Source organism: Carlito syrichta, unplaced genomic scaffold (assembly GCF_000164805.1).
Source record: "Carlito syrichta isolate Samal-C Ts95f unplaced genomic scaffold, Tarsius_syrichta-2.0.1 Scaffold315349, whole genome shotgun sequence".
NCBI lineage: Eukaryota > Metazoa > Chordata > Mammalia > Primates > Tarsiidae > Carlito > Carlito syrichta.
In genome coordinates, this window is record NW_007259445.1 from 611280 (window position 1) to 627761 (window position 16482).

At 31.2% G+C, this 16482-nt stretch overlaps 1 protein-coding gene across 1 annotated transcript in view; it reads right to left on the bottom strand.

Annotated features, from left to right (window-relative positions):
• Window positions 1-16482, bottom strand: part of LOC103275163 (CUB and sushi domain-containing protein 3-like) — a 715868-nt gene that overhangs the window by 567337 nt on the left and 132049 nt on the right. Inside the window, exon 2 of the mRNA XM_008072573.2 lies at window positions 15657-15879. Within this exon, the coding sequence (XP_008070764.2) occupies window positions 15657-15879 (223 nt within the window). The remainder of the gene's footprint in view (window positions 1-15656; window positions 15880-16482) is intronic.

The following is a 16482-nucleotide window of genomic DNA, read 5'->3' on the forward strand; positions in this document are numbered from 1 at the left end:
CCATGGAAATCAGAACTGGTATCCAATTCCTGAACAAAACCCGAAACCCACAGGTCATAAGAGGGAAGATAGACAAGTGGGACCTAATTAAACTGACAAGCTTCTGCAAAACCAAAGAAACCATCAAGAGAGCAGGGAGACAGCCCATAGACTGGGAAAAAGTATTTGCCAACACCAGGTCTGACAAAGGCTTAACATCTTGGATCTACAAGGAACTCAAACGTGCTGAAAAGAAAAGAAAAAAAAAACAACCTCATTATAAAATGGGCAAAAGATATGAACAGACACTTCACAAAGAAGATGTCCGAGCAGCCAACAGACACATGAAGAAATAGTCAACTTCACGAATCATCAGGGAGATGCAAATCAAAACCACACTGAGATACCACCTAACTCCAGTCAGAATGGCAATTATCAACAACTCAAAAAATAATAGCTGCTGGAGAGGATGTGGCGAAAAGGGAACACTTCTACACTGTTGGTGGGAGTGTAAACTAGTGCAACCTCTGTGGAAATCAGTGTGGCGATTCCTAAAAGCTCTAAATACCAACCTCCCATATGACCCCGCAATCTCCCTACTGGGAATATATCCTGAAGAACTCAAATTACTCTATAAAAATGATACCTATACACATATGTTTATCACAGCATTGTTCACAATAGCAAGAACCTGGAAACAACCATGCTGCCCATCAAAAGAGGACTGGATTCTAAAAATGCGGTACATATACACAATGGAATACTACGCAGCCATGAAAAAGAACAAAATCATGAATTTCGCAGCAACCTGGATGGAACTAGAGTCTATAATACTGAGTGATCTCTCACAGAAAGAAAGATCTGAGTATCACATGTTCTCACTCATATAATGAACCTTGAACATCCAATGTAATACTATAAGAAAATGACTGACAGTAGTGGGAAGCTATTGGGGGTGGGGGAATGGGATTAACGGTAGCTAATATCTGTCTGGGGATGGGGAAACACCTCTTAAACACCAGGGGAAACAGGGTGCCTGAGTGAAACGTATTTGTATACCTAACCCTTAACTGTACCCCACAACATCATAATAAAAATTATTGATTAAAAAATTATAAATAAAAAATATCAAAATGAGAGAAATTATGTTAAGATGTAAATAAATATATATTTTTTAAAAAATAAAAAGAAAATAAAAACCCTTGGAAATACATTACCTTCATATTTCCAATGATAAATAATTTTTTTTTTTTTTTGAGTTGAAGTCTCACTCTGTCGCCCAGACTGGAGTGCAGTGGCCACTTCTGGCCACCGCAGCCTCGACCTGCTGGGTTCCAGCTATCCTTCCACCTCAGCCTTTCAAGTAGCAGGAATTACAGGCATGCGCTACCACGCCCGGCTGATTTTTTGATTTATTGTAGAGATGAGGTCTCGCTGCCCAGCCGGGTCTCGAACCTGCGGGCTCAGGCAATCCTCTCACCTCAGCCTCCCAAAGGTGCGGGATTACAGGCTGTCCACCGAGCCCGGCTCTATGATAAATCTTTATAACAACCATGACACACATTCACTGTACTCGAGTACGTTATAAGAACATTAACAGAGATATAATTTCACTACTTCTACTATGAAATGTAGTTCTGAAAATTTTAACATCCATACTGTCTCTAAAACATTTTTATTTTACCTGACTTCCATTCTTATGTATCTGATTTATTTTACATGCCTATTTCAATGTCTAATCTCCATCTCAGACATATATCCAAAACCTGAATTGGGAGGTCAGTAATTGAGAAGTGGAGAGAGGTTATTATTCCTTTTTTCTCTCCTTTTTCTTCTGGCAGCCACCATGGAAGTCACTGCACTGCTTTGATAATCCCTGCTTTGATGGCAGGAGTTCTTGGTGTTTCTAGTAGTGGCCAAATAGTTCCCCATCCATAGGGTTAGCATCTGCTATTAGTCCTCCTGTATAGCTCCAGTACCTGCTAAGTGACACCCTTGTTCATAATAGCAGCATGGTGCATGGCAATCTCATTAATACAGCCGTCAGTGTGTTCTGTACTCCTGAAATTCCATCCTTTCTCTTTCTCTTTAACCATGTTTTCTTCTGTGGTAAAAAAACAAAACAAAAACTTCTGGGTTACTTCCTTCCCTATTGCCTGGTTTTATCCGTTCAAGTTTTTTATAACATAGTTTCCTGAAACATAGAAATTAAAAAGGTAGCTATTCTTAGGCAGCACATTATTATTTTCTCATTTTTTCCTCACAAAAGATGTAGGAGAAAAAATATATATAAGAAATGAAATTAATATATACATTACTCTCAGTTACAGTTAACTGAGCACTACCTTATTGGTCATAAAATCAGAGCTCTATTTTAGTATTATTTTGGGGGTTAAAAATATATTTTATATGTGATATGCTCGCTCCATTGAAATTAAATTTATGTCTATTAGTCTTAAAATAATTCTAAATGTTTTACAACAGAATCCCTATGTTCTGTAAAGCTCTAGATACATCTTGATGTAAATATAAATTAAAAATCACATTATCACATGCACCTGAAATATTTGATTTAATTTCAGTTAACAAGGACAATCATGCTACCTTGTTAAAAAAATAAAAAATAAAAAAAAACTAAGCATGCCTTCAAAATGAAAATATTTATGTCAATAATATAATTGTGTTTTATGTTAAATGAGCAGAACTATTTTAACTAATAAAATGAAGTTGAATTCTACCAGTTAAGTTTCTACTATGAATCAGATATTCAACACACATTATCTCATTATTTCCTGTAACCTGAATGACTATATATGACTTTATTTTTATTATTCTATTTTGGAAATGAAGAAACCAAATGTCTAAGAAGATATATTACTTGTTAAAATCTACATTGTTAGTAAATGGCAAAGTTAGAATTAGACCATTTTCATTTTGCTCTTCTGTGAGGACTTTTGTTTGTTTTGCTCAATTTTTAATGAGTTGACCAGTTCATCCCAATTATTCTGACACTGGAAGTTAATGTGAGTGCGTAAAAACATTCCTTGGATTTAACAAGATCAGCTTGTTCTGAGTAGTTTCAGTGGGATAACAAATCAAATTAATGATCGTTACCAAAAATAAGAAAAGATCAGATATTAAATGGTTATATGTTCATTTTGTATGTATTTTTGATAATGAAAAGTATTTAACTTAAGCAGCTATGTAATTTTTATCATGATAGAAATTTATGTTGTATGTAACATACATTTGATTGACAAATATTCCTAAATCTTGCAAAAAATATCAATTTTCTGCTTTAATTAAAAGACAATAATTTAGATGTGAGAATAAGAGATGCAATATGTAACAAAATGAAATTTGTTAGTATATAATAAAGGTGAATATATTTAATCAACAGATTTTGATGCACAGTACGTGTTAGCTGCATACACTTGTACATCTTGTCAAATAATAGAGACTAATCAGAGCAAAGGATATAAAATTAAAATTAATATTACAATGAAAATTAGTTTTATGTTAGATTTTTTTTAAAAGGCATAATGAGAAGAAAATAACCTGGCGACCAAAATGAGAATGAAGGCTTTTATGTGAAAATGTTTCCCCCAAATTTTTATTGATTCTGGGCATTAATTGTATGAAGTCTTTCTCAAAATATATTTTGAAAATCTTTAAGTATTGTAATCTAAATGTAGCTTTTATCTAGAATAAAGATATTCATACAACAATATTGAGATTCATTCTATGGCATTTATAAACTCTTCACTTATAAATCTATGTGACCATTTTCAAAATTTTATTTGGGTTATTGATGTAAAAATTAACCAAGAAGAATAAATAGATCAACTCCTTAAATCTGTTTCATAATCAAAAATTGCTTTTAAATTTTTAATTATTATACTCTTTATTGAGCATCAATTATGAATAAATCAAGAAAATAGTAGTTCCTTACTGTGTAATGCAATACTTTATGATTTTGATATGATCTTATCATCCAAGGACAGGAAAAGAAAACCTCAAAAGAATAAATATAGTCTTTTTCTCTATCAGCATCTCCTTGGAAGTGTGAACTAAGCAAGATGGAAATTGATCGAGGAGAGCTTAGACAGACTGAGTTACATGTTTGGTAAACTCCAATGATAGATTAGTGATGAAAAATGCACAAAGCAGAATTCAAGGTCTGTCTACAGATGAGGGTCAGAGAGTGAAGCATGAACAGTAGAGACTGAGGGACAAAAATTAGGAGAGGAGAGACTTTTGAAGGAGCTCTCTGCACACAATGACAACATCAAAATATTATGCCTGTGGCTTTTTATATTTGTTATAGGGAGATTGGAGTGAAAAGAACACTTTTAACTGAATATTTTCTTATTGAATGAATATTAATTGATAAGTTGTAATCTATCAGAAGCAAAAAAAAAAAAAAAAATCATTTGGAAAGGAATTCACATGAACTTCTGGCTCACAAGGGTATTGAGCTTGTCCAATCAGTGCTGCTAAAAATATTAGCCAAAAACATACTCAACACACACTCTTGGGGGAATCTGTGTATTAAGCAAGAGATACACAAATATTAAATGAGTTTCTACTGACCATCTCAGAGATGACTCATGGATTTGTTTTGCACTCTTGATAATATCTTATTTTTAATCTAGAATATTTTATAATTTTTAAATAATTAAAGCATGGTTACAACTAGAATTCTTTATTTTTATGTTGTTCATGTATATTTGAAAGATATTTGTAGAATAGCTATTTAAGAGTCACATTGCCATGACAAAAGCTTAAAATATGTTGTGCTGCCTTAGCAATCCAACAATGGATATTGTGGAAACAGATATCACAGGCTAGAAGTCTGATCAATTTTAGCAACATAATGTTTGGTAAAGCATTTTTTTTTATTTGCAATAATATGAAAGGCATATCATGAGCATATTGAGCCTATAGTTAAATAGAAAGTGGTTGAAAAAGCTAGAATGTTCATGCTTTGGGATTATTATGCCTGATTTAATCATATGTTACAATATATTTGGCTTCAGAAATATATTATAATATAGCAATACATTAAAAAAAGTAAATCTTAAACATGGTTTATTTTATCCCATTAAATATATATATAACTAAAACAACTTTGTGCCTTCCCCATTTTTCTCTGGATTATATTCTGGTTTTGTTTGCATCATAAATTCTTTTAACAATGGACTGTATTCAGAATTCCCATTTTGTTTTCTCTTTCTCTCTTTCCTGAACCTATCTGCTGAAATCTCACTTTTGCCCCTAATACTGCTGGAGAAGACAACTTCTAAAAGTTTCTAAAGACGTCTGTGTTGTCAAATCCAACGGACAGTGCTCGAACTTCATTGAACTTGAAGAAGTTTTGGCGCCAGCATTCATCACCGGTGCTCACTGTTCTTCATTTATTTTGCTCTTGGGATACCTTGTTCACTTGATTTCCTCTTACCTTTTACTTCTGTTGCCTTGCCTTTTACACTTCTAAAAACAATTAACATTATGAGAGATGAATAAATTTGAATAATTGTATCCTCTGTATACACTGAGCCAGCACTTCCACTCTGAGATTTGAAAGAATCTCTTGCACTTTGTATCAGAAAATACATACAGATTTACTTGTAGCAGCATTATACTTAACAGCAAAACTTCAAAACAATACAAATGTCTATGTGTTAGAAAATAGACAAATAAAGTGCATTATATATTCATTATGGAAGTGTGATATATGAATAAGATTAAATAAAAATGAATGGAGTATAGCAATATACTACAACATGGATAACACTTAGAAACATAAAGTTGAGTCAAAAAAGTAAGTCCTGAAAAACTAAACAGTATGATATATATTTTATGTCTTACAAATTAGTAAAATTATACTTTATGTTGCTTATGAATTCATTCATGTATAAGTAAAGATTAATTTAGAAAAAAATGAAATCATGGCTGCAAAAAGGATATGCTTATGTCTGGTAAAGTCAGAGTGAAGCAAGGGACGGAACAAAATATTAGCAGTATCCTTGATAAGTGGTAGTTAATTGGTGTTCTTTTTAATAAAGTGCTTTACAATATGTATGTTACATAGTCATACATCATTATGTATAAAAAGCATTTAAAGTTAACAAAACTATAGGAAATTTATATGGGAATATGAATTGATGTATTAGTGTTAGTTAATTCTGTTCATCCAATAAATGTCGTATGGCAGTGATTTGTTTTGTATGTTACTTATTTTTGGTTGAATATTTTATAATAATCACATCTCACCAGAAATCATTTGACTTTTGTTACTGGAAAGCATTATCTTAAAAAATGAATGAAATAAATTTGCTATGCGTACTTCATGTTCTTTTTTCATTAAGTTACCACAAATATATAGGTAGTTGCTATGGCAAGTGTCCATATTCTAAACATTTTTGATTCTTCTATCCATCAAGAGAAGCATCACATAGCAGGATACTGAAATTTTATTTTTATTTTCTAGTACCTCAATAAAGCAATTTTTAAAGGAACCGCCTTTTGCAAATATAATACACTGTTTTTAAACAAATAAAGAGTACCTGTATTTTCTCTAAAGATATCATATAAGAACAAATCTAAATTAATTCACAAATAGTTTTTCTGGGATGGCTTATCTTAAAATGTTATTTGGGGTTTTAGGGTAATTATATGAAAACATTCATATTTATGAGAACATCACATTGCTTTCTGTAAGATAATCAGTCACTTTGCTTAAGCTGTTTATTAGATGAAAAAACAAATGTTTATGGAGAATAAGTGACTTTCACAAGAAATATTGTTAGTCACTTATAACATCATGTGTAGTTAGCATATTAGTGCTGTTTTAGTGAAAGCCAGCTAATGGAAGTAAAGCTCTTCACATATTTTCTATAAAAGACTGAATAAATATAATTATGGAAAAAGGGTTGAAACTTTCTTATTGTCATCTTTTGTTCTTTTAACCCCAGTTTTAATGGTTTAATTTTGTCTATTTCTTCACTAAATGCCACCTCAATTCTTTTTTGGCAACATGCCTGGTATAAACAATGCATAGTTGTTTATACTCTTGAATCTTTGCCTTAGACAAATTTGAAAGAGGCTTTTATGTTGACAAAAAAAGTTTTAGAAATCTAGTCTGTCCTTGAGATCTATCCCATCACTAAAATAATTTGAATGCTCTAAAGTGAGTAATGATATCCAAAGAGAAGAATCATTAACTGCCTAAGGTGCATCAACATTTTAACCAGCTTTTTAAAAAATTCACTTGCCTACCCAATGACAATGCATAAGTATTTAGTAAATTGAAGTGTTTTGTAGGAGGATACTAACTACAATATAACATTTTTTTACAAGCTTATTCATAGTAAAACTCATTTCCACATTCTACTTCTGTGTTTCCAGGGGTCTGTGCTTTCTATATAAGGCTATTACCAATGTCATAGTTAGACAAACAATAAGCAAAATTCATTTTGCTGGTTGATGGGTCTCTTTAATATTATAGATAACCAAGAAAAATCTAATATTATTCCTCTCATTTATTGAGTAAACAGCTGTTAATATCACATATTCCAATTCTGCACAAACACCTACAAACACATTCTATGTTGCTGGGTAAGACAGTAAAGCCTCTACATTTCCCAGACATTTAATTATATGAGTGATAACCAGGATACAAGAGTTGGTCTTCAACATAAGCAAATTCAATTGAGTTGTATCACTCTCAATCAACCTGTATAAAAGCCTGGCGATAGGGACACACAAAAAAACAATGCCATCAAGTAGAGTTAAATGACTAGAGTGCCTTGGCATAAAATATACCCACACTACGGTCATTTGTTTCTATGATGTAATTCATTTACTTGATTGATGTTCCTCTTATTGTCATTCAATAATCTGTCTCCTTTCTTGTAAGGAAAATGTCCAGGTAAAGAATGGTTTTCCCATGAAAATTATTTTCCTTAAAATCTGCAATAGGGAACCCCAAAAAGCAGAATTATCTTTTGGAGGGTGGACCTTTTGTAGTACACTTGGAATTTGTTCCGTGGAATCAAACCATCAACCAAAGTTTTTTCTGGAAGTTTTGTGAAGGCTGCATCATGATTTGAGGAAGAAACGTCCTGAGTTGTGGCAAACATGGTGGTTCTTCCACCATGACAAGGCACCTGCCTACACTGCACTGAGTGTTCAGCAGTTTTTGACCAAAAATGGCATTACTCCCTTGCCGCACCCTCTCCATTCGCCCGATCTTGCCTCGAAAGACTTTTTTTAAAAGTTTCCCAAATGGAAAAAGTCTTCAAAGGGAAACATTTTGCCAATGTGGAAGAGGTGAAACAAAAAAAATGTCAGAAGCACCAAAAGGCATCAAAATTAGAGTTGAAAGACTGTTTCGAGCAGTGGAAAAAGTGTCTTGGTAGGTGTAGTATATCAAATGGAAAGTACTTTGAAGGTGACTGAAGCTTAAACATGTAAGAAAAAATATACAATTAAAAAAAATAAACTGAATTTTTTGGTCCCCACTTGTAACTTCACCAACTAGCTCACAGTTGCTTAGGTCTCAGACAATTTTATGTTTGAAAACATGACACTGTCACTTTCACTTGCTTTATTCTGATGAGATATATTTTTACTATTCTCTTGTTGTGACTGGTGCTATAGAATTTGGTATGCATATTTCAGTTCATGTGATTATAATTTTTATATTAAGTTTTGAAAGTTATTTGTATTAAGCCTATCATTAAGTTTTATAAATCATACAATAATTTTCTCTGACAATCATTTGTGTTCATTGTTTTGAAGGGTACTTAATTTTAGAAAATGCTTTTATTATGTAAATACATCTGACAGTCTATTACTTGCATTTTTATCATACTTGATAATGATAGGAAATATCGCTCATATTTCTCTTAATATCTTCAGAAGTTTAACTTTTTCTATTAATCTGATTATCTAGTATTTCATCAGTCAAGATCAAATTCTTTAATTATTATTTTTTAATATTAATATGTTTTATTGGCCATTTTTAACTTGCAGTTTAAACACTCTTTTTTTGTATTTAAGCATTCTTCAGTTTATTTTCACATGATTGTCTGATAATTATTTTACAATTATCTTGCTTATTTTACAATTAAGTAACCCAAATACTTAAGGATTTTTAATGCAAACTCTTGGTAAAACTTTATAGAATGAGAACTTTAAAAAATTTACTCATTTTACCCAGGAATGTAGCATGTCTTTTCATTTTCCACTTTATATTTTTGACATTAGATTACATTTTGCAAAAATTATAATTTCTGTATAATACTTATGGAGTGTATTCTCAATATAGTATATTACTAATCTTGATGCTATTTAGATATAGTATATTTTGTGATCTTTAAAATGATTAATAAGATAGTTACAGAGATCAACACATTAAATTTTCTTTTTAGTTCTATAGAGTTATGACAATTTTCTTAAGCTTTTCCATATATACAATCTTAAGATCTGTAATCAGTTAAATTTTGGTATATTTTCCCAATATTTACAACTTATACTTCCATATCTGTATCGTTTCATTTTTTACAATCTGTCTCTTTAGTTAATTATATGACAGTTCATATTTTCTTGCTTTGTCTCTGATTTTAATGGCATAGAAGTTATAATTTATAGTGTCCTCAACTCCATATAAGTAAAAATGACTATTTGTAGACCCTCTTTAAGGGAACAGCTAAAAATAATCTTGAGTTTAGTCACACATATAGACACTATTTAAAAGCTTAAGAGATACTCTTTATCATGTTTTGGAGTTATATTTCTGGTTTTATTGTTGAAATAGTATAAAGAATGTATGGTCAAAGTTATACGATTTTTGTCATCTATCATACTATATTCTTTGAAATATTGAAATAGAGAATATTATCTTATTATTAAATCATTGTTACATTTTTACAGTAATAATACATTATTCCTTTATTAGAATTTTATGTGTATGCTGATGAGTGTACCTTTTAAAGAAGCATCTTTATATTGAGAATGTTTTATTTCACAAGAACCTGGAATAACTCAATCCAAAAATTACACTATTATATTTTGGCGGCACTTACAGTGTATTAGCTATTTTAGTTTCTTCAATGGCTTTAGTATTTGTACTCTCTATTCTCTTTAAAAATAAATAATTCATGTTGTTATATAAAATAAACTTTTCTTAAAATGCAGTGGAATAGAATTGAATATAATGATATTGTACATTACACAACTCCAGTTTTTGCTGCATATCAACTTCTGTCACAGAATTCACTGTACTAATAAGTAACAACTTTTTGCTGGCGTCGTTGACAGAGTCTATTCTCCACAAAGCAGCTTAAAGTGATCCTTTGAGGTTAGAAGACATAACAGGGTCATGAATTGTGAGACTTACAAAAATGTATCCCACTGCTGAAATTGAAAAGGCCCCCATCTTGTGAATGTATTATTTTAAAAGCTCTCCTTTGCCCAGACTGACACAGTGTTGTGGGGTACAAACTCTTCTAAACTAGCACAGGCTGGCATTCTTGACACAGGGAGGAGCAACTTTGTGCAGTGCCCAAGTGGACACTGTTAGAAGTGGTCCTAGTTATTTTATATCATATCTCTGCTCAGAACCCTCTAATGGTTTTCTTTTTTTGAGTTGGAGTCTCACTCTATCGCCCAGACTGTAGTGCAGGTGCCGCTCCCGGTCACTACAGCCTCGACCTGCTGGGTTCCGTCCATCCTTCCACCTCAGCCTTCCGAGTAGCTGGAACCAACAGGCACGCGCTACCATGCCAGGCTGATTTTTTTCTAACTGACTCATGAAAATTCATAGTCTTTCCACTGGTCTACCAGACCTTGTAAGATCTTGCCCTATCCTACCACTTATCTGGCTTCGTTGCTCAGTAATCTTTACATGCATGCTCCAGAATTAGGATCTTTACACTGGTTGTTCCTTTCTGAGCATTTCACTGAGGCATGGTGATGTCAAGCTTTTCTTGTCCCATATTGCTGGGACAAGAAAACGTCTAAGAAATTTTGGGAAAGCGTTTGCAGTTGCATAATAATAGTTCTTGTTAGATGAGAGAAACCGATGTCCTCTTGCTTAGTTACAGTGAGTCAGGATTTCTGTTACAGCCAAACATCCTAAATGAAATGCCACATCCAAGGAGTGTGGATCCTACAGTAACATTTCAGGGGACACACCGAAAAACAAAGATTTTTTAGCAAACATTTAAAAAAATGACTCTGCTGCCTGGGTTTTAAAAAAATAATTATTTTCTCCCACTTTGAGAAGGGTTTTAAAATACATCCCATAAATTTTCAAATATATGAAAGTTATACATGTAAAAAAATTAGACAAAATAATTTAAATGTGAATATTTATAAAATATCTGGGTTGATGAATTTATAAATTAAAATATAAGGAAAGAACCTTTACATAAAATTTTATATAAAAATTTTAAAATTCTTCATTTATGTTTGTGGAAAAGAATAGTTAAGATTTAACAAATAGCCAATAAGCTGGATAATATTTTTGTTACAAAGAAAGACAAATATTTACATATTTGAAAATAGATAAACCATACAAATCATCAAGAAAAATTTTAACACATAGAAAATAAATTTGCAGGAGAAAATATGGGAAAATGTTAGATATCTGTAATAATCAGATATATGTAAGTAAAATACATGGGAAGATGTTAGATATCTATTATAATTATTTGTATGTAAAAATAATCAAATTAAGAGTAAAAGAGGTAAAGCTGGTAAGACTGAGGAAATGAAATACAGTTTTCTGTATGTACTTTCTCATATTCATTGATGTAAGCCTTTGGAAGGCAGATTACTAATATGAAAAATATCATTTTCTTCTGATCTTTCTTTTTTTCATTCTTTTTCTAGGAAACATATGAAATATAGAAAATATATATTGATAAAGATACTGATATCTGAATTATGAAAACAGCAAAAATATCTTATAATAGAAAGATAATTAAATGAGTGATGGTATATCCAGAGGATTAAATATATGCATCCCATAAATTGATGCTTACAAAAATTTTGATCACATATGAAACATGTATATTATAATGTAGAGTGATTAAAAATAGTCCTAGAATAGCATATATACAGTGATCTCATGTGGATATTTCTGTCTCTATTTCATGAAACTATAGGTAATTTGCTTTCTTTTTTACTTTTTGGTGTAATTTTACTATTGAGAAAATACATTATTAACAGAAATAAAGTAAAGAAAACTTAGAATAATGCATGCAACAAGTCAAACAAGCAAAAGTTGTTTTATATTCATAGCATTTATTCTAAGCTAAAGTGATAACTAAGAAAGAAATTATTTAACACTGCCTTGCCAGTATCACTTTTGATCTAATAAATAAAACAAACTTACAGGAAAATTGTAGGATCATAAATAACTGGAATGATAGAGAATTATTTTAAAACTATGAAATTCTGTCTGCAAATCTTAATATATCCATATATACAAGCAAGAATGACAAGACCCACAAACCATTGTTTCTGCATTATTGCAAGATAAGTATAGGAAGCCATTTTTAAAAAATCTCATGAAAAGTAACAAAACATAAGTATCAATTTCTGGAGAAAAGAGAAAAGCAAACACACCATAAGGACATGCATTATGTGAGAATATGATCCAAAGTGCGAGAAACAAAAAACAGTGAGTCAAAGAGCCAGACGCAAACATGAATCAAACTGTGCCAGCAGCAGTTTCGACTTCTAATCAAATAGCAGATTTGGTATATAAACACAGTCTGGAAAGGGCTGTAGGTTACATATTGATTTTTTTTTTTCTTTCTAGTCTTGTGAACTAAAATCAGCTATAACATTAGCTACGGTACTTCCTTAAACACAAAGACAAATAGATGCATTAAATGTTCACTATGAACAAAATGCTATAGAACACAACATGTTAGAATATAGTCTATCAAATAAATACCAAGAATAAATATATTTTTCTGTTTATACCTTTATAAATTATGTGTTTGAAAATATTTGTCTCATTATTTATCTTACTGATCAAATTTCATCAAATTATGCTAAGAAAAAATAAGCTTTAACTTATATATCAATACATAAAAGCTGGAGATTCTATATAACTAACTAGAATTATATAAACAGCTTAGGCTCTGTACTAGGACAAATATGGGTGGCAATAATAGTTGTGCCTCTTGACATTTTCAGTAATGTTATTTGTGCAAATAATTTAAGCCCCCGTTTCCCAGTTGTAAAATGATGAGGATAATCATAGTAATTATTTCACATTGTTTGGATAAAAAAGAAGTTAAATACTCTAATGAATACAAAATAATTAGCACAGTGTCAGGTGCAGAGGCATCACTCACTAAATGCTAGAAGTAGATTTATTGAACTTACATTACATTGCAATCCCCACCAAAATCTCTGTAAATTAAGTGTTATTTCCCCCAATTTACAGATTAGGAAAGAAAGAATGTGAACAATAAATTATGTTTTTCCAATTTCACAAAGTTTTTTTTAACTTCCCAGAGGTTGCAATTGTTTAAAGAAAGGGAGAAGGTAAAATAAAAATATGTTTTCTCATTTTCAAGAGGATCTAGGGAACATATGTGCTGGTACAGGTAATATTATCAGCGAATTGATACTTAGAAACTATCATGTAATATTAAGAGGTTTATTTCTTTTTATATTTAGACAATTTTTATAGCATATATTACCAGTGTAAAAAAAAAGCCACGAAAATCTTTGTACTTCTACTTTGATACACATTATTTTAGCTGCCTTGAAATTAGAGGAAGTACTTTATCTTTTTCCTAATGGACTGTAATCTGGGTGTGTACAGGTATGGACAGATGCTCACACCTTACACACACACACCCACTAATACAGGCAGGCACTCATGCACACATGGTACCATCTGTTTTGTATTGTGACTTTGTGCTGTGTCATTAACAAAAGGCATCCAGCTTTTAATGATATGGGCAATGATGATGAAATAGCACTGCAGAAGTGTGTGCCATATCATATATTTGTAAAATGGATAGTTACTAAAGGGGTTAACATTATAAAAGGAAAAAGATCTACTTAAGTAAATGAATGCACAGAAAAAGAAAAACAAAGCCTCACCTGTAATTAATCTAGTGATCTTTTCTTTGCATGAGGAAGTTTGTGAAACAGATGCATTTTAACTATCATCTGACTGGAAACAGTTCAAATGCATTCTAGCAGGATCTTAAATCCATGCATTGGGTTCACAGAAAATTCTCATAAGATCTTCAGAAGATTATGGCAAGATGGATAGTATCTGTTTTATTATTACCATCTCCCAGTTTAAGCACAGAGATGGCGTGGGTTACTCAAACAGCCGGTAAGCAGCACACCGAACACTAGAATATAAATCTTACTTTCAAGTCTACTATTTTCACCACAGGATTATGTTTTACACTACCAAAACTGGGAGGATAATAAACATAAATTTCTTAAATGGAAAAAGTCAATACAAAATAATAAATATGTTGTTCCTAACACAAAGAAATAATAAATGCTTGAGGTGATGGATGCCCCAATTATCCTAATGTGATTATTATATAGTATATGCCGGTATCAAAACATCATATGTACTCCATAAATATATACACCTACTATGTACTCATAAAAATTAAGTAAAAAAATGTAAAAGAATATAGACATCAGATTAAGTGTACAAATTAACATTCACAGTCTGCTTCCTGTAGATTAGGAGGCAAGAACACTGTATCAACTATTGGAACGATTAGCAGAATTATTGAATTATAACTCCATCATAGCCAAGTATGTACAGATCTTTTAATTCCTACATATTATCTGCTTAGAACATTTGAAATCAGAAGTTAAAAAAGACTTACTGCATTAAATAAAAAAAATATACAAACTCTGGATTAAGTCTAAGGTTAAATTAGATATATAATGCCTGGAGTTTTGAATATTTTAGTTGCATCATAGTTGATTTAAATTTAAATTTTTTTCATAAGACAGCAAAAATACTTAGTATTTTCAGATAATCTATTTGTTGAGAGAAAATTGTGTAGAGCCACATTAACAACAGTCAGGGTGCTAGATAATTTTTCATCTGTATTTTCAACTAGCTTAAAATAAATTCTTGTCTTTGTACATACAAAATGCAAATGTACCAGTTTTTGACATGAAAGGCTGTAATTTTAAGATATTTAAATTTTATAAACTACACACATATTCTGCAATTAATTTGTTCTACTATCATATGAATATTGATTTTAAAGTGTTTTTGCACATTATTGAATGTTAAAATGGGACACAAGCCATTAAAAGACATGGTATGCTTTTACTATACCAAAAATTATACCCATAATGAATGGAGCCTTGAGATAATTAACTTTAAAAACAAAATACCTTTAATCCTTATAAACAGGTCACAGCTCTATTAACATTCACCTTTTTGAGAGATAGCATTAATATACTTGTATTATGAAGTCACAGATACTGAGCTAATTTGTTCATAGAATCATATATTACCAAGTAAATAATAATTAGATAGTAAATATACCTTCATTATAATAGCATTACAAATGTTAAACATTCTTTATAAAATAATCTAAGTTTATCCATTAAAGATTTTCCCTCCAGTCTTCCATTCAAAATACACTAACCTTGTTCTAAAGTTTGTAGGATGAGGATGTCCATCATATAAGGATAGGTAGTCGTATTCTTCTTCTAGAGCAAATGACTGAAAAACAATTTGTATTCGATTTCGTTCTTCTGCTATTATTACCCATGTACAGTTGGCACCATTTGGATATCCATATGGAAAACCGGGACTTTCTATAGTGCCATTAAGTCCTTTTAAAGTTCCACCACATGTATAAATAAATCCTGTAAGAAAAACAACAAAAAAGGACATTAATGTTATATAAAACAAGAAAAATCAAGGTGACATTATTTTAAAAGTCCATTGTTTCTTCAAGATCATTGTAAACAATTTTTTAAATGACAAATTAAGGACTGAGTACTAGATATAAATGTGTGTGTGTGTGTGTGTGTGTGTGTGTGTGTGTGTGTGTGTGCACGCGTGTGCACGCCTATGGGTAACAAAATACGAGAAGAGTTGTCATTATTGTACATGAGGTTAATAATTTTAAACTAGTTGATTAAATAAAATCATCCACATATATCTGATTCATTATCCATTGCATGTTCCAATAGACAAACACAGTCAGAACATGATAACTTTCTTCAAGTAGTTTTCAATCTTGCTATGGAAATTAATAAACAACATTGAAAATATAATTATCATAGTGTACATTTGAGTCTCAAGGAATTAATTCCACTTTTTCTTGGCAAAACATGCTAACTCTTTCGGCATATCTGTATTTCTACCATGTAACCTATGTGCTTTAGGAAAATGCCTGAACCTCATCATAGGAGAGTTGTTTTATAAGCCTATGTAATGGAGAGGTTTTCTTAAATAAGCCTATG